The sequence below is a fragment of the Physella acuta genome, unplaced genomic scaffold (assembly GCF_028476545.2).
Source record: "Physella acuta isolate Inbredline_101_S28 unplaced genomic scaffold, ASM2847654v3 ptg001396l, whole genome shotgun sequence".
In the NCBI taxonomy this organism is placed as follows: domain Eukaryota; kingdom Metazoa; phylum Mollusca; class Gastropoda; family Physidae; genus Physella; species Physella acuta.
This window is the reverse complement of record NW_026732911.1, coordinates 70,534-91,032: the sequence shown is the minus strand read 5'-3', so window position 1 is coordinate 91,032 and position 20,499 is coordinate 70,534. Positions and strand designations below refer to the sequence as shown.

General features: G+C 34.2%; 1 protein-coding gene across 1 annotated transcript; it reads right to left on the bottom strand.

The window, feature by feature from the left end:
• Positions 1 to 466: 466 nt before the first annotated feature.
• Positions 467 to 11,239, bottom strand: LOC131927391 (uncharacterized). The gene is made up of 10 exons (XM_059283098.1): positions 11,039 to 11,239; positions 10,178 to 10,489; positions 9,559 to 9,885; positions 8,441 to 8,599; positions 6,276 to 6,419; positions 4,187 to 4,336; positions 3,903 to 3,930; positions 3,675 to 3,721; positions 1,414 to 2,232; positions 467 to 1,155 (listed from the first exon to the last, which is right to left on the bottom strand). Exons 1-10 carry the CDS (start codon positions 11,139 to 11,141, stop codon positions 467 to 469), a joined length of 2,778 nt encoding a protein of 925 aa, XP_059139081.1. The 5' UTR covers positions 11,142 to 11,239.
• Between the last annotated feature and the right edge of the window lie 9,260 nt (positions 11,240 to 20,499).

The window sequence follows — 20,499 nt, the reverse complement described above, 5'->3', positions numbered from 1 at the left end:
GAAAAATATCTCCCATATTTACCAAATTGGTTGTTTTTGTTAACTTGAGTCTCAACCGGTTCATTCTATACCATCTGACCGTCCAATTCAAAGAATCCACTAAAATATAAAGGCGTGGGTTGATGACGCTATCTTCTTCATAAAAAAAAGTTGTTACTGTTTTTCCTCTGGTTTGTCGTTTCGAAAATACGTAAGTGTAGGCAAATGCGTAACGACTCCCCTGAATCGGAGTGGAACTGTACAGGAGTCTATTCCTGTGTAGAGGTGTCTCATTGTTGCTGTAATATGCTGGGTCTATGTAGTTCTCATAAGAATTGTCGTGGGTCACTGCACTTTTCAGAATCGAACATTTTTGAGTTAAATTGTTATTAGAAAGAGCTGGTACTTTTGAGCCATCCCATTCCGAATAGCCTAATTTAGAGCCATCCCACTCCAGATAGTCTAATTTAGAGCAATCCCATTCCAATTAGCCTAATTTAGAGCCATCCCATTCCGAATAGCCTAAATTAGAGCCATCCCACTCCGAATAGTCTAGTTTAGAGCCATCCCACTCCGAATAGCCAGATATTGGTCTTTCGCCATTGCTTGGACCCTCAGTTATCGGTGAATCGTGTGTACCTTTCGCTTCTGAGCCGTCCCATTCAAAATAACCACTCACATGAGATGAGTTTGGTTTATGGGCGCCATCTTGCACATGACGTGAGCCTTCGTTGTTTGCTTCTGCTTGTAAAATTTTTGACTTACTTGATGTATTAGCACTTTCCATAATAGGCCTACCAGTTGATCCATCTAAATAGAGATATTTATTATTTGTTGCTTCCGGGTAATAGTCGTGAAACAAAGGGTCTATATAACTCTCGTCACAATTGCTGTTTTGGCTTGTAGTTTTCAAATTATCATCGCCACTACACTGATCAGCTATATTGGCACCATCCCATACCGAATATCCATAGCCCGAATTTGTTTCATTTTCCTGAAAATCTTCAACCGGCGTAATATATTCGTTCTGGTTATCGTTATACTTATCTTTACAGTCTGTTCTCATTTCATCATTGGCTATAGATTGCGAGAGATTGTTTTTGCCTTTGACCTCTGAACTGTCTGTGTTAGATACAGTTGGGGTGATGTAAACATCTACAACACTGTCTCTCATACCTAGATTTAGAACATGGTAGTCATTTGGGTTGTCGGGTTCAAAGTTCATATCAGTAGTTGTTTTGACCTCCGAACCCTCCCACTCAAAATAATCTGATTCGCTTGTAGATAGTAATTTATTCTTTTGCTCGAGGTTAGCTGTTTGGCTTTCTAATGTATCAGTTTGGTCATTAGAATTTTTTGTTTGGTTTTCTAATTTAATAATTTGGCTCTTCAAATTTTGAGTTTGGCTTTCTAATTTATCAGTCTGGTCATTACAATTTTGAGTTTGGCTTTCTAATTTATCAGTTTGGTCATTAGAATTATGAGTTTGGCTTTCTAATTTATCAGTTTGTTCATTCAAATTTTGCGTTTGGCTTTTTAATGTATTAGTTTGGTTAATCAAATTTTGTGTTTGGCTCTCACAGTTATCTGTTTGGGTGTTCTGAAATTTGAAATACTGATGTTCTTCCCTCAATGTATCAAGGCCTGTTGAATCATACTCATTATAAGTTATATCATCTTTACTCTGTACCTTAACATTAAGAACGTCAACGAAATTGAAATGTCCCGCAAGATCTTGGTCCGTGTTGATGAGTGTTAGGTCTTGATTCTCATCCATAGATGTTTCTGTTTGACTTCCATTCTGACCACTATCGATACTAAGTGAAGGAAATACAAAAGGGGAGTATGGTTGCTCTTGATTAGCTGTATCAATACGTGTAGTATTATGCTCATTATCATTACTACTAATTTTAAGATTGGTTATTTTTACAGCGTGTTTTTCAATGGACTTTCCAGTATTACATATATTGTTGTCATTACTATCAGATGTTGTATCAATAGGGTCTTTCTTTGAGAGATCCAGACTTTTTGTAGAAATATTTTCAGAGATTTTGTTGATGGAGACCAGTCCCAACTCAATGTACTGTTGCTGCTGTGGTCTTGGTGGCATAGGAGGTGGCGAGGCGAGGCTGTCTCGGTGATCAGGGCTAGCCTGGAGAAGGGAGTCATCGGTGACGTCATACTCGTGGCCGTGGTCAAGGTCTTTGTACATGTGATGCTCGACGTCATCAAGCGTGTGATATTGGTCTTCATCTGCGGAATGCTATTTAATTAGGTAGTTTAACAATACTGTTATGATACTGATCATTTAGACGTAACACTCAGCATTATTTGTGGGACATATATATTACAATTTAAACCTTTTTTACTTTCTCGTATATACGAAGTATAGAGAAAGTATTGTAATCGTGCAAAAAAAAAATCGAGATTTTTACAAATCTCGACGTTTTACACCTCACTGCTACGGAAAAACATAATTCTGCAATCTTTTCCGTATGTCTGTGTGACTGTGTGTGTCTGTGTCTGTGTGTGTGTCTGTGTGTAAACACGATTACTTGAGTACCGTTACAGCTAGGTTGATGAAATTTCATATATAAGTATTTTATCAAAATCGTAGATCCGTATCAACTTTTGAGCGATTTCCGATAACCGGAAGTGGTACTTTTTCTACTTTGAATTTTTCAAAAGCCTATAACTTGAGTACTATTTCAGATAGATAAATGAAATTTCACATGTAAGTAAAAGATCTAATTCTTTACCTTCTGTCAAATTTTGAGTAATTTCTGTTGAACGGAAGTAATAATTTACGCTATTTCCGATTTCTCAAAAAACGCATGTAAATTTAAAAAGTACTAATAATATTGAGCACTATTATGCACATTTTGTTTTGGCGTTCGCTTGGTGCGCAATTCTTTTTTCTACGAGATTCTATTCTATTTTTAAAAGTTTAAGTAATTAAAAATCATGTCTATATTCAGAGTTATATAAGAATATTCGAGAAAGTTTAGGGGAGATCACTCCCGGTTTATTTGGAATTAGGCCTCGAGAAATATATAAAAGTAGGAATAAACTAACAAACATATTCAATATAGGTCAGTGGTTCTTAAAATGGGTTTGATCGAACCCCAGGGGTTCGGGGAGTTAATCACAGGTGTTCGACGAAAGTCAAGAAAAACACCCGGCTTATATGGTTTGCGGTCGGATTTTTTTTACAGTGTGGACGATCGAACTATTAATAAGATTCCGGTGAAAGCACACATGAAACTGGTGGAGTGAGGTACCACCAATAAAAGGTTATGAACCACTGATGTAGGTAGATATGAATAATGCGTTTAAAATGTAAACAGTAACTTCTGTGTTTAGCGACACTGTATTTACAAACATAATCCTTGCTACTGATTGGTCTGAATATACACAAATTAGACTATTTTATGCTGCTTTTATCAACCATGTTAAATGAATAAAACATAATTTTTAATCTGTTTATGTTTAAAACTGAGATAACAATAAAAAAAATAATATTTAATTCACGTATTAGTATTTATTGGGTACAAAAAAAAAGAAAGTAATATTTAAATAGTGAAAACTAAATGAAGATAAAAGTGAAACCATTGTACCACGTGATTAGAACATATTATAAACGTATCTTCGGTATTCACTTTTCATAATAAATTGTTTTACTTTATTACACTTACCTTCGCATTTAAATCGGTCAACGTTTTCGGATTCAGACAGCAATTTTCTGAAATAAAGAATTTATATTTTATATTGTTATTTCTGTCACACACGTTTATACCCTCATGTTTTATAGCATGCTAATAAAAAAGTCGAATAAAAAGAAGAATAAATTATACTAAAGTGATAACATAATGATATCGTCGTTCAAATTAAAACGTTCCAGGTTCTTTAAATAATTCGCTTACTTTTCAGAAATCTGTAGTTTCTGGCTTTCTGTGAAAGTACAATACATTATAGTTACATACTGTATATATATATATATATATATATATATATATATATATATATATATATATATATATGCTTGATGAAATTTTAAAGTAATAAGTATGTACAACATAATAGCCTTTTTTCCATCTGTGTAAGGGATTTGTAGCCTACTTTTCTAACATTGCTAAAATGAAAAGAATTAGAAGGTTAATTAGAAACATGATGCAACACTGGAACCAGGCGAGTTCTTTTTACACACCTCTCTGCCGGTACCGCAGGTAGCAAATGGACAAGGCAGGTAGACATATGATAGACACGGCAGCCACAACACCAATAACCAGGTAGTTTTGTTTCGGCTCGACATCTTCTTCAACAGTTATAGGCTGAAAGTGAACTTCTTCAGGCATTCCTGTAATAATATACAAAACATATTATCCATATATTTTATATATCAGCAGTATTCCCAGCAGCATTTACTTTCCCCAGCATAAATCAGCTACCTATCATAGCTGGATAGATTGAGATCCAAACTGGAGTCCTTCGGGTTATCAGCCAAACTTGTATAGTGGGTAGTAATAAAATGTGTACATTGTTAACAACAAAAAACAAAAACAACAACAAAAAATACAAACATGCAGTGTAGACCGTTTTCTCTGGTGATACTTAAATTCAACTAAGATGTGGCCTAGATTGTTATGTTATCAACTTTTATTATAGTTTGTATCGACACTATAATTACGTAACCTGTTTATGTTACGAAATTGTGAATTTATAAAGTACTAGCCGGCCAGGCCCTGCTCTGGCCTCTGTGAAAAAACTATCTGTTAAGGACCATTACCTGTGTGTTTAGTAATCATCATATACTCGGTATTTCCCACCCTAACCATAACCAACCAAAACTAAAACAAAACAAAAAACGCAAACATAACGCAAATCAATTACAAATACAAACAAAAACCAAAACCTAAAAACAAACCCAACCAATAACACAAACTCAAAAACAAAGAAAAAGCAAACGAAAACAAACCAAATCCAAACGCAAACCCAACCACAACACAACATAAACACAACACAAACACAACACAAACAAAACACAAACACAATACAAACACAACACAAACACAACACAAACACAACACAAACACAACACAAACGCAACACAAACACAACTCAAACGCAACACAAACACAAACACATCACAATTACAACACAAACACAAACACAACACAAACAAAAGACAAACATAACACAATCCGGGACAGCTAGTATTAATTCAAATGGTATATCTTCTTGTAGTTTGGTGCTGGTGTCTATAAAAGAGCTTTCTGGTGCGACCGACAAAAACGAATTCCCCTTCGTGCGCAAAAAAGGACAGACAAAAACGAAAACGCCAAAAAAAAAAGACATAAATAATAACCTGCGGGAATTCTCGTTCCCGAATAAAGATGCCTTTTGTTACTTTAACTGTCTTTGATTAAAAATAAGAAGAAGAAAACAGTACGTTCAGTGTATAGAATAAATAAAAGGCAGTATTAAAAATATCTACAACATTGCACTTGATCAATCCCGCTAATTATGTAATTATTTATTTTTTTAACACCAACACAAAGTAATAAAAAGTAAATTCTTTTACCCCCGATGTAATGTTTTGTTAAAGGGAAGTAACTGTGGTTTCCTAATCAAGGGACGTAATGAGCGCTAAAAAACTAAATGCAAATAATTTTCAGACACAATTAGAAATTTTATAAACGTTGATACATTTTTAATTTTTTTTAAATGTAATGTTCATATTGAAAATTATTATTTTAAGTACGCAAAATGAAAATTGCTTTAAAACACTTTCAAAATTAATTTTTTGTACTCATAAATTTAGACAAAAAGCACTTTAAACATCAAACACTTGAATTCATAGAAGTATCGTTTTTTTTTTATTTCCTTTAAAATCCACGACAAACATTTTACAAACATACATACCGAATTGAACTTTAGAATCGAACTTTATATATTAAACTAATAATATTTCGCACTATTATACACATATTGTTTTGCATTCACTTAGTGCGCAATTCTTTTTCCTACGAGATTCTATTCTATTTTAAAAAGTTTAAGTAATTAAAAATCGATTTTTAAAACATATTGTGGTGTGCCATCTCCCGTAGTGTTATAATATAAGAATATTCGAGAAAGTTTAGGGGAGATCACTCCCGGTTTATTACACTAGTATTCATTTTGACAGTATATGATGAAATAATTACACCTATTTAATCCACTAATCGGAATTTTAAAAACAAAACAACATGGAATAACAAATTTCCTAAGCATTGACACAGACAGAAAAACGTTATTACCCCAATACTTGATCTGGCACAAGTACGGTGTATGGTCGTCACAGCTAGCAAGTGAGGAGTTGGAATTTCCAATGTCGTGAAAAAGACAGAATGCTTTGTTCAATAAAAATGTCTTCACGCTGACCAAAGAGCCATTTGTCAAATCTGTCAATGGAACCAGTAATTACATTAATTATGTACAGTGGTGGGCTGGCTGAGATAAGAAAGCCCCGGGGAATTTTGTAAATGGATCCGAACCCTAAAATCTTCATAGAAAATGTTTTTGTCATCGAAGCCAGCAGTGTATGCGTTGGTATGAGGGAATCGTAAAATACCAACAATTTAAAAATAAATTACCCAGGGCCCTATCGAGATTTTTCCCGGTCGACCGACGGGTCAGTCTACACTTGCTGGGATACATTTATCCACTACAAGTAGAAAAATTCCTTCAATAAACTTGTTAGGGTTAGGGTTAGTGTTAGGTTTAGGGCCATGGTTAGGGTTAGGATTAGGGTTAGGGTTAGGGTTAGGGTTAGGGATAGGGATAGGGATAGGGATAGGGATAGGTTTAGGGCTAGGGCTAGGTTGAGGGCTCATTTATGTTTATTTAGGTTTAGGATTAGGGTAAGTGTTAGGGTCAGTGTTAGGGTTAGAGTCAGGGCTGGGGTTAGGGTTAGGGTCAGGGCTAAGATTAGGGCTAATGGTCAAGGTTATGCTTAAACAAATGTCTTGAGTTGGTTATGGTTTTGTGTTAAGTTTTAGTCTGAGGTGAATGCTTAGGTTTTTGTCTTTTTCTTAACTTAAGGTTAGGATTAATGTAATATTATATAGGTTTAGAATTTGAGTTACAGTTAAGATTCTTACTTTGGGGGAGGGGGGTTGACAAGAGATGGTAATTATTGACAGGGGGTAAATTGCTTTGGGGAGTAAATACTTGGGGGGGGGGGTTGATGTAAAGCACTGTAGCCGTTTTAACATACACATATAATGATACATATATACTGATTCAGAAATAGATTTAAATAAAGATTTATATAAGTAACAGTGGTATAATGATTGTAAAAAGTTTTTTTTACAGAGGGCCGCTTGGGCGGGGAGGTGGGTGGTGTAACCTAGCCATAGCCATAGCCCTAGCCTTAGCCTAAGCCCTACCAACCCCCCTTTTTTTAAAATAAAGTTCCAAACATCTTCACTCGGTGACTGCTTGCTTACGTTTTCTATCCCACTGGCGAAAAGATCCCAACCACAGTCGGCGGGGTCACTGTGAGTTCAGCAGGCCTGTAGCACACGTCATAGAATGAACTCAAGTCGGTGTCTACACTCCTCCCCCACCCCTTTCAAGCAAATTGAAAAAAACAGACCTAATTCTGGTCATGTTTTTTAAGTTCACATAGGCTTAATAATATAGACTAGATAGACTATCACGAGCTCCGAGATTTTGAATTTCAGCTGCCACACTCTTGACCCAACCACATCCGATGTGATAGAAGAAAAATAAAGCATTTTAAATCAGAAGAGAAGATGCATATTCCCAAAAAAAAGGAAATAAACACTGCTTCATTTTCTTACCGCAGGTCGAATTATAAATTTATTTATCCTAATCCAAACATAATGTAGCCTATTGATGGGTACGTAGTAGATTATCCATTACTGGATCTGAATTTGTATATTCCACTTTAAAAGTTATATATGTATAGGAGGCCGTATAGGGCATTGAATAATTTTCCCAATATCTATTTTTAGAATACGATATACGGAATTTAATTAAACAATACTCGTAACGCTCTGCAAGACGCGTTGTCACTTCGTTTTAAAAAAAAAGGTAATTCTTAACCCCTATACTAAAAATGTCCTACGTCTACCGGTTTACCTGATATACACCTTTGGTCCTGGTCCTTAAGGTAATTCTTAACCCCTATACTAAAAATGTCCTACGTCTACCGGTTTACCTGATATACACCTTTGGTCCTGGTCCTTAAGGTAATTCTTAACCCGTATACTAAAAATGTCCTACGTCTACCGGTTTACCTGAGATACACCTTTGGTCCTGGTCCTTAAGGTAATTCTTAACCCGTATACTAAAAATGTCCTACGTCTACCGGTTTACCTGAGATACACCTTTGGTCCTGGTCCTTAAGGTAATTCTTAACCCGTATACTAAAAATGTCCTACGTCTACCGGTATACCTGAGATACACCTTTGGTCCTGGTCCTCGAGGACCCCATTAAACAACTGAGCTCCGTACAAAGCACACGTCGTGTTGGCCTGTTCATGCGTAGCTCGTGCAGTCTGCAACTGTAGGCATTGTTCAGCACCTTTACACCAGCCCCTTTGGCATTCATCTCCTGGAAATTATTGTGTTAACACAATACAATTTTAACAATATTATTATTGATTTGATTTTATAATCAATAACTATTGCTTATTTGTTATAGCTGATTTAAAATGGAGTTGGCTATTTTCGACGAAGTATACTATAGACTTAATGCTAATAAACACTGACCACTTCAAATAAGCATTGTGTTAACAAAATACAACTTTAACTATATTATTGATTTGATTTTATAATCAATAACTATTGCTTATTTGTTATAGCTGAATTTGAACGGTGTTGGCTTATCGTCGAGGTATACTATAGACTTAATGCTAAAAAACACTGACCACTTCAAATTAGCAGTCAGCAACATATATATACCATATCTATAAAATCGGGTTTAGGATATTTTCATACGCAGCACAAGATTTTAGCGAGTTTTGACGATTTTAAGTGGATTACTTTAATAGATTAACAAAAGAATTATTAAAAAACAATAAAAAATATGTGTCTTTTATTCGCTGTGTTTAATCTGCAATTTTGTCTCTACGTACCGAAGACTTTAGAAACAGGTTAATTGTACTTCATTTGCCTTATTCTCACTAACTGAATCTTTATGACATGAAGGCAACATACACTACTTTCGTAAATAATATCATGAGATACATTTTATATATTACATTAGTAAATAATTTAAATGTGATCCATTTTGGATTATTTTTTTGTAAATAATTTGAATAAACAACTTTTGTATAAATTACCTGGGTAAATATGTTAAATGGAATACCTATTTTATATACTATTTTTGTTTATACATGAAACTAAGCATATCGCCTGGGCTTCGCTCCAGCCATTTATAGCCATGTATGAATTGAAACGATAACATAGACTTAAAAAATAATCTATTTTTAGACGGCAATATGGCAGCTGACATTCTGTTTCCGTCATATAATATACAAACAACACCAATGATATGGACTGTGAACCTACCTATTCCCTTAAGATGCAGTTCATATTTCACAGGGAAATTTGGGTTCGCGTGAACAACGCATCTCAGTATCCCGTAGTCCTTACGTTGGATGTCCACCACAATTACATGGACAATGTAGTGAAATGGAGAAGGCTCATTACGCTCAACATTAAACTTGAATTTTTTCCCCGAGTCATTCATTTTAAATGTCACGCCGTTGATTGCAATGTCGATGCCGGTGAAGTGTTTATAGTTTGCGATGCAACAAATTTCGATGTCGACTGTATCGTTGACGGCCGCGTAAACTGTTTTTATTGGTTCCTCGTTGTAGCACAGCTTATCAGAGCCTAAGAACAGAAAAACAGGGTTTAAATTATACATTTTTGATATGTACACGTTTATGGACAGTAAAATATCAACAAAAAATGATATTTATTCTATTTATTTAGCTAGGTTAGTAAATACGATTATATATATATATATATATATATATATATATATATATATATATATATATATATATATATATATATATATATATATATATATATATATATATATATATATATATATATATATATATATATGTATATATATATATATAGTTAATTATTCTCCAATAACCTCTTTTGTACTTACAGCCATCCACCATCATGTATAGATCAAATGATTCATTCCTTCCCTCAACCAAGTCCCTAACCTCACAGCTGTACCTTCCAATATCGTTACACACTGTGATTGGTAGAGTAGCCACCAGTAAAGAGCTATTGAGAGCTTTGCCCAGCACATTGCCCATCTCATTTCTGATGCTAATGGTAAGTCCGGGTGTACTGTTACGTATGATACAGGTAAACGTCACTGACCTCCCCTTGTCAACATAGATTGCGTTAAAAACGTAGCCTTCGACCGAGGTTTGGTTATTGGCCGAGAAAGCGGTGATCCACTTTAAATCTGAGGTGACACATAATGTGAAATGTTAGTTATATGTAGGAGGTAAAGGAGTGATAAAATGAGGCGCGGTTACAAATTATTTTCAATTTTTAGTGTGATTTTATTTTTAGTCTTTTTCAAAAAAACATCCATTTCGAGAATCTAAGCACATTGAGATGCAGGAAGGAGAATGCTGAAGCATTAATCGCATGACAGTTGAAATATGTATAATTTTATGCAATTCTGCTCAAGTTTAATTAAAGGACAGTGGCGTAGCGAGGTCGGGTGTTACCCGGTGCGGCACTTAATGGTGTCACCCCCCAGAGGCGTTTCGACCTTTCCCGGAAACAAACTTTCAAGTTTTCGATTTGCAACCCCACCCTCAAACTTTCGATTTGAACACCCCCCCCCTCAATTTTTCTCTATATATTTAGCAATTTTTTGCCTTGGTGTCACCCCCCTAAATGGTGTCATCCGGTGCGATCCGCACCCCCGCACCCCCCTCCCCTCGCTACGCCCCTGTCAAATGATTAAGATATACACGACGATAAATAGTTAAAAATAACTTACCTGCATGCTTAGTTGCTTGACCAAATGTGGCTATAGTCGCCAGCAGTAGAAAAACCGCAACATCTTTACAACGTTTTAAACGTGGTGATTGATTTTTCAACATTTTGAATACTTCAAATACTTGAACACAGTTTTTAGATAATATTACAAACACAAGTCTGAATTTTAACTAAATAAAAGCACCATGAAAACTAAATAAAAGCACATAACCGCAAATATTTTCACACAAGGCTATTCTTCACTTATTTACTACTTTGAGCTTTTGTCATTACGCATTTTAAAGAAAAATACAATATTTCAATCCTTATATAGCATGCATACAAATTTCGTGTACAAATTTCAAAAGCGCCTACGCCAAAAATTGCTAAACCCACACATAAAAAGATTGACCGAGTTATTAAACTTTCGTCATTGTGTATCATTAATTTAAAAAATGCTAAATTAAAACACTAATCCGCTAAAATAGAACAATGATCCTCTTTAAACTAACTGCTCATATCTAAGTCAACGCGTGCCCTAGCACAACAAGCCGCTTAACCCCCGGACCGGATGCGACTATCCGTGAATAAACAACTTTATGACTAGGACTGTTTAGTACAATGTTCCCTCCAACAGTCCCGTCACTACACAGTACTTAAACAACACAGCTAGTGGGAGGCTGGTTTTAGCAAACGATATGAAACGTCTTCTTTAAAAAGTAAACAATATATTACCCGTAGTACACTAGTAAAACGCAGTTGCATATTTTTAGTAAGTGTCAAAAATACTAACATAATGCAGAAAAAAAGCACTTGTTTTTTTTTCGTTTATTATGTTCTTCTACTTCTTAATTATATTGTTAGACGGGATTTCCTATTGCAGAAAGACACACCATTTTTTTTGCGTTTTTTATGTTCTTCTACTTCTTAATTGTATTGCTAGAAGGGGTTTCCTCCAGCACAATTAAGTAAAACGTGTGGACTTGTTATGCGCCATAAAGGCCGTTGACTCAGATTTCAGCCTGCTTATCTCTTTAGATTCGCTTCCATTGTCTGCACGTATAAGAACAAACAAAAGTTGTTTGCCCGAGCTATCGAACTTGCCTACTTTCGGTTTAGGAGCTATTTGCTTTACCAACCCGACTACGCCAAACGCTAGGTTATTTTATAGTTTGAATACATTTTTAAACAATAATTTTCTAACTTTTTTTTTCTATATTCAGTAAATATTGGATCAAGGCTAAACAAACCATGTCTATAATACAAATGTTTTTCTAAATGAGGTCATGACATTCCGGCCTACTTCGCCTAATTCTTTAATCACAAGTTGCCCTATAAATTCCACTTTATTGTCCTGTTCAGCCGTGTTGTTTTTTACACAGTAAGCACAACACAAACACTCTAATGCACTGATGGTAATGTTGTTTTAGCCTAATGCACCAAGTAAATGTTCTAATTTTTGAAATAAATGTTTGCCTCAAGTAAAAGAAAAAAAAGAAAAACGAAGAAAGAAAACAATACAATTAAAGAAAATTAATTTAATTTAATATTGTATTATATTATTACAAATATATAGAACAATATTTTTCCGATTAATGTTTTTTTTAGCAGTCGATATGATAATGCCACAAAGAAAGACCGAAATCAATGTCAATGTTCAACTTTTAATTTAAAATAAATGTTTGCCTAAAAAACTGAAAAACTAAGAAAACAATACAATTAAATAAATTTCATTTTATTAAATATTATATTATATTATTGAACATAGTAGAATTGGAAAAAGTAGTAGTTGACTTAAAACCAGTCAATAGTTTGCAACCGAGTTCAATCAAATCTGATAGGTTTCTAGCTCAAGCCTACTCAAATATATATCCTACTTGACCACATGATCGACTTTTCATCGAGTTCAGTTTAACAGATACACTCTATTTTTTTGCGAGGCGGTACGCCTATTTCCAAAACAATATATGGTTTTTACACCAGCAGTTTCTATAATTAGTTCTGACATTGGTTTGAAAAAATTGTATGTTCATTATTACACTATTATATAACAATGTTCAGTAAGAATTCAAATAAACAAAACTTAGTACATATAAGATTGAAGATAATGACTAAAACATAACCACAGTATAACAAAATGATAAGCCATCCCACTAAGCAGTTAAGTATAAAAAAAGTATCGTACAAAAAATAATTTAATAATAGATAATGGGAAAGCTGGAATATGGGAGACAACATTTTTTTTAAATGAGAAGGACGGGATGATGAGAAAGGGAGAGAGAATTTTGTCACACGAAGCGAGCCAACACATTGTGTTATAACACACCATTGTCAAGCCAGTGACCTCCATTAGAAACAAGAGCTCGATGTAAACGGAAGTCAACTTTGAGTCGGGCCAAGTTCAAGTATTTTACTCGGCTAATCTCAAAGTTGTCTTCCGTCGATTAATCTGTTGTTACAACCAGTTGCTCTCTTACAAAAAGAAACAAAAAACCTCAAAATATACAACGACTAAGAAAAAGTTTACAGCAATAATACAATCATATATATATATATATATATATATATGCATATATATAATATATATATATATATATACATATACACATATTATATATATATATATATATATATATATATATATATATATATATGTATTTATATATTTATATATATTTATATGCATATATATGTATATACTTATATGCATATGTATATAAACATATATATAAATACACATATTTATGTTTGTGTATGTGTGTGTATCATTATATTAGGACAATACACCTACTGCACCATCCATTTCGAAATATTCAACAGACTCTGTTTCCATAGATCGGTCTGAATAAGTTCTATTTCTTGAATAGTATTCACACCCATCGCTGTTGAAATCTACTCCCTCATCTTCACGGGTTTCACCTTCTAAACATGCGGGGTCAATTTTCTGCTTGTGTAAGACGGCCTCGTAGATGTGTTTATCATTGTCTTGGGTGGGGGTGTTGTATTTAGATTCCTCTATTGGACTTGGTAGCGGTGTCTCGGGGATAAGTTTGTTGATGTCTTTGAAGCCGCAGTACGGAACTTCCTCGTTTTGTTTCGGGGTTTCCATATCCTCTGGGAGGTTTGAAAAGGTTTTCAGGGAAGGAACTTTGACTTCTGCAAGTCGGCCATTAATGACCTTGACCTCAACTTTATATTGCAAAATATCTGAAACTCTAAAATTGTGCAAATCGTTTCCAATGCTTAAATGCGAATCTTTTTCAGGGGCAACTAAATATTTCGATTTTTTAACAGGCATTTTCTTCAAATTCCGTTTTGTTGGGTCAGAAAATATTATGGAAAGCTGGTCGCCTATATTGTCGATTTTTTCATAGAACTCTTGCATTTCTTCTTCAGAATTGATTGTAATTCTTTGATTTTGTAACACAACAGGTTTATAGGTTTCATTGTCTCCGGTTTCATTGGAATGTTTCTTTGTATCTTTGTCCTTATCATGTGTAGTGTTTACTGCCAACAAGCCCCTGAATTGTGGACTGCATTTATCTATTTCAATCAGAGGGGAGATGTCTTTATCGAAGGTAAACTCTGATAGGACTTCATAGATCTGTTCTGAATCCTCCACTGAAGATGGGTCATGTGATGGGTCGTCATCGTTTCTTGGTGTTCTGCAACTTTCGGGCGCTGGGGGAAAATGTTACATGAAATATTTAAACACGAATAACGTTTCTAAAAACACACTTTACTGTTTATATCAAACGGGAATTATATTACTTCGTCAAACATCTCTAAAAAACTATAAGAAGAATCTTTAATATCAATGTAAAAGCTGTCATGCTATATGAATCCTATACATGAAAAACATCAGATGCAACAAGAAAAATAATTCAGACTTTAATTGAGGACTAAGGAGTATATAAAAATATATATATCAAGAGTAGGTAGAAAACGAGAAACTGTGGAATACGTATGGAAATAATAGAAAGGCAGGTCATGGAGAAGGCACATGCTTGGGAAGACTCTGGCTATTGACTTAGACACGCTGTTGAGTAGAACCCCAAAGGCAAGACACCAGTGGTCGACCCAGGAACACTTGGCGACGTAGCGTGATGGAGAGAACGAAATAATAGGAAGGGATTGGGAACCGATGAAAAGAGAGGCAGGAGTGGAAAGCTTTGACACTAGAGACCCCCATGTTCTGCAAGGAACTAATAGTATGATATTTACTTCAGTAGACACCACGAGTTTCCTTGAACGTGGGATATAAAGGGATATCGTGGTCAACATAATGGCCAACGGGTTTATTTTACTTAACAATACTAAAATACTCATTTGATATGGTTTGATAAAGAACAGAAGCATTTTAACCAGTTTTTCGAGTAATTATAGCAATGTTATAAACAGATGCAGGAAACCATGGAGGGGGCATGCTTTAATAGAGGTCCTATGTTCCTTAAGGAATGAAATGGAGTAAAAATGGTGATGGTCTAAGTTATAAGCAACGTAAATTGTGTTGCTACTTACATTGTAGTTGTGTATCCTTTTCCCTAACCCACTGTTCTGCGTCCATTTTGCTATAGAAAAAAAATATAAAAACATAACTGTACGGGGGACTATATTCAGGTAAACTGATTTATTTTATTTTTATATTTTAAATTTTATTTTAAATTCTTTTATTTGCCATTTAAAACAAATTCATCAATATCAACATATTTTACATACTTTCAAACATCGAATGAAAACGAAGGATTTTACAAATGTACATGATGAGTATTTACATGTATGTCACATATGTAATACTAAATTCAAAGGAATAACCCGAAGAAGGGGTAAAGGTAAAATGAAAGTGTTGGAATCCTGGTGGCAGTGTTTCTTCCAAGCATCTCTTCGAAGAGAGTCTACTGCCCCCCTAAACGAAATGGAATTTATATAGAAAATATAAATACTTTTAACAGTTCTCGCCCCCGGGAAATTTCGTCCCCCTCCCCAATAAAAAATTTCAAGTGTCCGCCCCCCCCCCCCCCGGAGAAAAAAGTCTGGAAGAAACACTGCTGGGTGGGGAGAGGGAAAGAACTCAACAGCGAGAGGGGTATATATATATATATATATATATATATATATATATATATATATATATATATATATATATATATATATATATATATATATATATATATATATATATATATATATAACAAGGGGAAGGAAAAAGAAAAAAGTTAGTGGAAATTGTTGAGGGGTTGGGAGGGATTCCTATCAAAAGGTGGGGAAGGGTTGGGGTTAAAGCATTATGGTTCAACAATTTCCACAGAGGCTAGTGTTGAACATTTTTACATAAACGAGGGTCAACGTTCGTAACAAGGTATAAACAAAGGCTAATAAAACAAGAATTTTAAAAAAGCATAACCAAAAAAATAGTGCAGAAAATATCGGTTGGTGCGTTTATAATGGTAGGAGAATAGTTGTGCGATCTTAGTTATGTATTAGCTAACAAGTTATTTAATTGTATTTTAAATATAGAAAATATTTGTCTATTTCTTTTAAACATATTTCTTAGTTTTTAAGACATACGGATGAGTAGCTTCCCCTGGTTGTTTAAAAATATTACGGGAAAACGTCAGAACACGAAACTAAGCATGTTAACATTCAATTTTAAATATTTATAATTTTCTTTCATTTATTTTTGAATACAAGATGATGCGTATAATGTTTTTTTTATTTCTATAGGTCTTAAAAATTGTTAAAGTATAAAAATCGAGAATCCTATTTTTTCACCAATACCTTGAGTGAGTAGGTAGATAGTCAACCTATGGAGCCGCTCACAGTATTATTCTTATTTAGTTCTAAGTTACATTTTTCGTATCATTCTTCTCAAAGTACCATTACGTTGTGTCACTCTTCTAAAAAAAAACTTGACTCTGTGTAAATTCTCCCAAAGAACCTTGTATTTTGTCATTCTTTCAAAAGAACATTGTGTTTCTGTCATTCCTCCCCGAAGAGTCTTGAATTTTTATAACTCTTCCCTAAGTTACTTCACCAGCCAACCCCATTGTCACAAATCGTCAAAAATTGTCAGAACCTCCCTATAGTTTGATGTTATACTTCATTCCAACACTTCCATAACCTCTTTAAATTTCTATATATTGATTTCTAAACTTAGTAATTCAGTCTTTTTCCAACTGTTTCAAAGACTGCCGAATACATTAAAATTTAGTATTATTTTAAAATTTTATATGTTCGAATAGTCCACGAAATGATTAGCAACAATTATCAATTTCCGTCGTAACTAAAAAATAAGTTAGATGAGTTAAAATTGCTAAAATTTATTCCAAAAATTAATAAAACGTGTCACAAAACTAAAACGTTATCTGGGTCCTCACCCTTACAAAAACGATCCTCCGAATTTACTGGGGTGCGAAGTGTTATAAAAATACATCAGCAACTAATGCATATTTAAAAAAAAAATTAAATGAAAAAAAATAACTTACAGTAACGTGTACTGGACTTTCAAACGTTTGACTAAATATGAGAGAAAGATTAGGCATTAGATACTCCAGTGAAACAAAAAATCAAATATACAAGTTACGAATGGATATATTAATGGTAAAACATAGCAAGAGATTCGAAATTCTAAAACAAATCTTTAAATTGACCCTTTGGAATTTCGTGACGAAGATTGATATAGCTATATATAGCTAATGCATAAATTTGTGGTTAGAACATTTTTTTATTTACATAGCATTAACTAGTTCAATGGCAGTGTACACAGTGTGTGTAGGTTAAACGATCATCAATTACATGTGATAATAGACTACTAGGCTTCAAAACTGTAATTGTATAAGTAATGCTCTTAATGTAATCCTAAATTATATATATATATATATATATATATATATATATATATATATATATACTTATATATATATATATAGAGAGAGAGAGAGAGATGGAGAGAGAGAGAGAGAAAGAGAGAGAGACGCATATCCGCATGTACTTATTTTTATATTTATATAAAAAAGATTACTTACTACTATGGTGAAAGTAAGCGGCCATTATGATTATCATCACTGGAATAATAGCTACAGCAGCTAGTATACACGCATTAATAACATTATTCTTCCCCAAAATAAGTCTTTCAGTTTCTTTAATATTGCTATTCACAGTTGCTGAAAGAATGTTTTATTTAAGATTTATGCACACGTACAAGTATACAGCCAACAGCATTACATGTAAATACATCACGTCCAGTTTTGCAACTATACACGTCAATGACATAAATATAACACGACAAAACCACGCAGCCAACATTAATACACGACGATCACAAACATTTCACACATATAATCTTTAATGCTAGTACTGTAATACATTGGAATCACATAATTCACACACGTTATAGTTCAGAGTGGCAACACATTGTCATTTACAACAATTCATAAATTTCATACAATCCCCTGTATCACAGTATCACATTCTGTTACCTCTCCTTTACGAAGGCTGTTATGTAGGCTGCACTTAGGTGCATTAATAGTGCAAACTTACAACATATAATTAGATTTATTCACTTTTACAGAGCAAAGTGTGGGGGAGGGGGGTGTCGAGAAAGGCTTTTAAAGTGCTTTAAAATCGCGTAGCATACTAATTATTTAATCTTAAAAAAATGAAAAAAAAAGTTTCATATTAAGGAATAATAAATAGAATGTTAAAAGTTAAAAGGGAGGTAACACGGAATATTTAAAAAATACATTACAAATCATCCTTCTTTTAATTATAATATATAGACAGTTTTGTTACAATAAGGTAATACTTTCTAACCCTTTAGGTTAAAATCTTTGTTAAACTAATTACAACAAAGTGTGTATGGCTATTTATGTGCGTAAAATTTAGGTAGATATTGTAGAGCAAATAAAATAAAATAAAGGTTTAAAGGATGTAAATATGATAACTTACTTTCATTCAACGAAACTGTCGTAGTGTTCGACATGTTGAAAGTCCCTAACATTCCTCTTTCGTTGTGAACTTTCAAAGCTAAATAGATCTGGAGCGATTGTCAATTAGCAAAAGTTATCTGCCACTAAATAAAATCTGTTTTTGTCATGCAGACGTTAAATTAATCAAATAAAATCTACTTTTGTGATCCATACATTGAATTAATGTTAAATAAAATCTGCTTTTGTGATACAGACGTTGAATTAATGATAAATAAAATATGCTTTTGTGATCCAACTGTTGAATTAATGTTAAACAAAATATGCTTAAGTGAGCTAGGCGTGCCACTCACACAGATACATCCTGCATATGAACTGTGTTGTACAATATCACAGTAGCCTTGCGAGGTTCATGCAAGGGTGGGGGAATATACCGCCCTCTTTCTTAGTGCTTATTTCCTTAGCGTAGGCCTTATGTCCGCTATCTCAAATAATACTAGGCTCTGAAAAATGTAATGTGATATTTATCTTAAAGAGGATGTTTTAATAAACCTTATATCTATTCATCATTGTTAACAAAGAGGGAAGGGGCGTGGTTTTTGTTTATTTTGTATTGCAAATTAGATGTTTTAATTTGATGGGCGTGTGGGACCTTGACTTATGTTCCGTAAAGCTGTTCACTGAGGTCTTTGTGTGATAAAGTTTACGTTTTCTCGTGTGGGTGATGGTGGGAGGCCAGAGGCGTAGCGACCCTTCCCGGCGCCCGGGGACAAACTTTCGATTTGCGTCCCCCCCCCCCTTCGAACTTTTCATTTGCACCCCCCTCAAAATTCGATTTTCATCCCCCCCCCCTCGAACTTCTCATTTGCACCCCCCTTCAAACTTTCGATTTCCACCCCCCCCCCCTCGAACTTTTCATTTGCACCCACCCCCCTCAAACTTTCAATTTGGCGCCCCCCACTAAGGTCGGCGCCCGGGGACATATGTCCCCCGGCCCCCCCCCCCCCTCGCTACGCCTCTGTTGGAGGCGGGGGTTGTAATTAAACATTCCAGTTTCTTTAAGATAATTTTTTGTTTGTGGTAGAGGTTGTGACTTTGTGTGACAATGGGGAGGATAGGGTCGTGAACAATGGATGACGTCATTTTTTAATTAGTTTCTTTAGGAATTAGTCTTTAGTCAGTTGTTTTTAGGATGTTGTCATTAGGCATTTGTCTTGAAAATGTTGTCTTTAGCTGTTGTCTTTAGAAAGTTGTGTTAAGTTGTCTTTAGCCAGTTGTTTTTTAAGCAGAACTTTAACGTAAAGAAATTGAATTACTATCATAAATTTCCACCCCGCTCGTATCTCTACGCCTAAGAAAGACATCTGGCACATACACGCTGAAAATAAACTACTTATAGTTTCTTATATATATATATATATATATATATATATATATATATATATATATATATATATATATATATATACATATAAATATGCGCGTGTGTGTGTGTTTGTGTGTTTGTGTGTCTGTGTGTGTGTTTTGTTTGTTGTCTAGTACTGTTTGTGCGTCTAAA

Coding starts and splice junctions, on each gene's coding strand:
- LOC131927391 (XM_059283098.1), bottom strand. CDS start 11,141: ATGTTGAAAAATCAATCACCACGTTTAAAACGTTGTAAAGATGTTGCG. Junction 8,600..9,558: donor ACTGCATCTTAAGGGAATAG/GTAGGTTCACAG, acceptor AATAATTTCCAG/GAGATGAATGCCAAAGGGGC. Junction 4,337..6,275: donor GTGCCAGATCAAGTATTGGG/GTAATAACGTTT, acceptor ATATTATTACAG/GAATGCCTGAAGAAGTTCAC.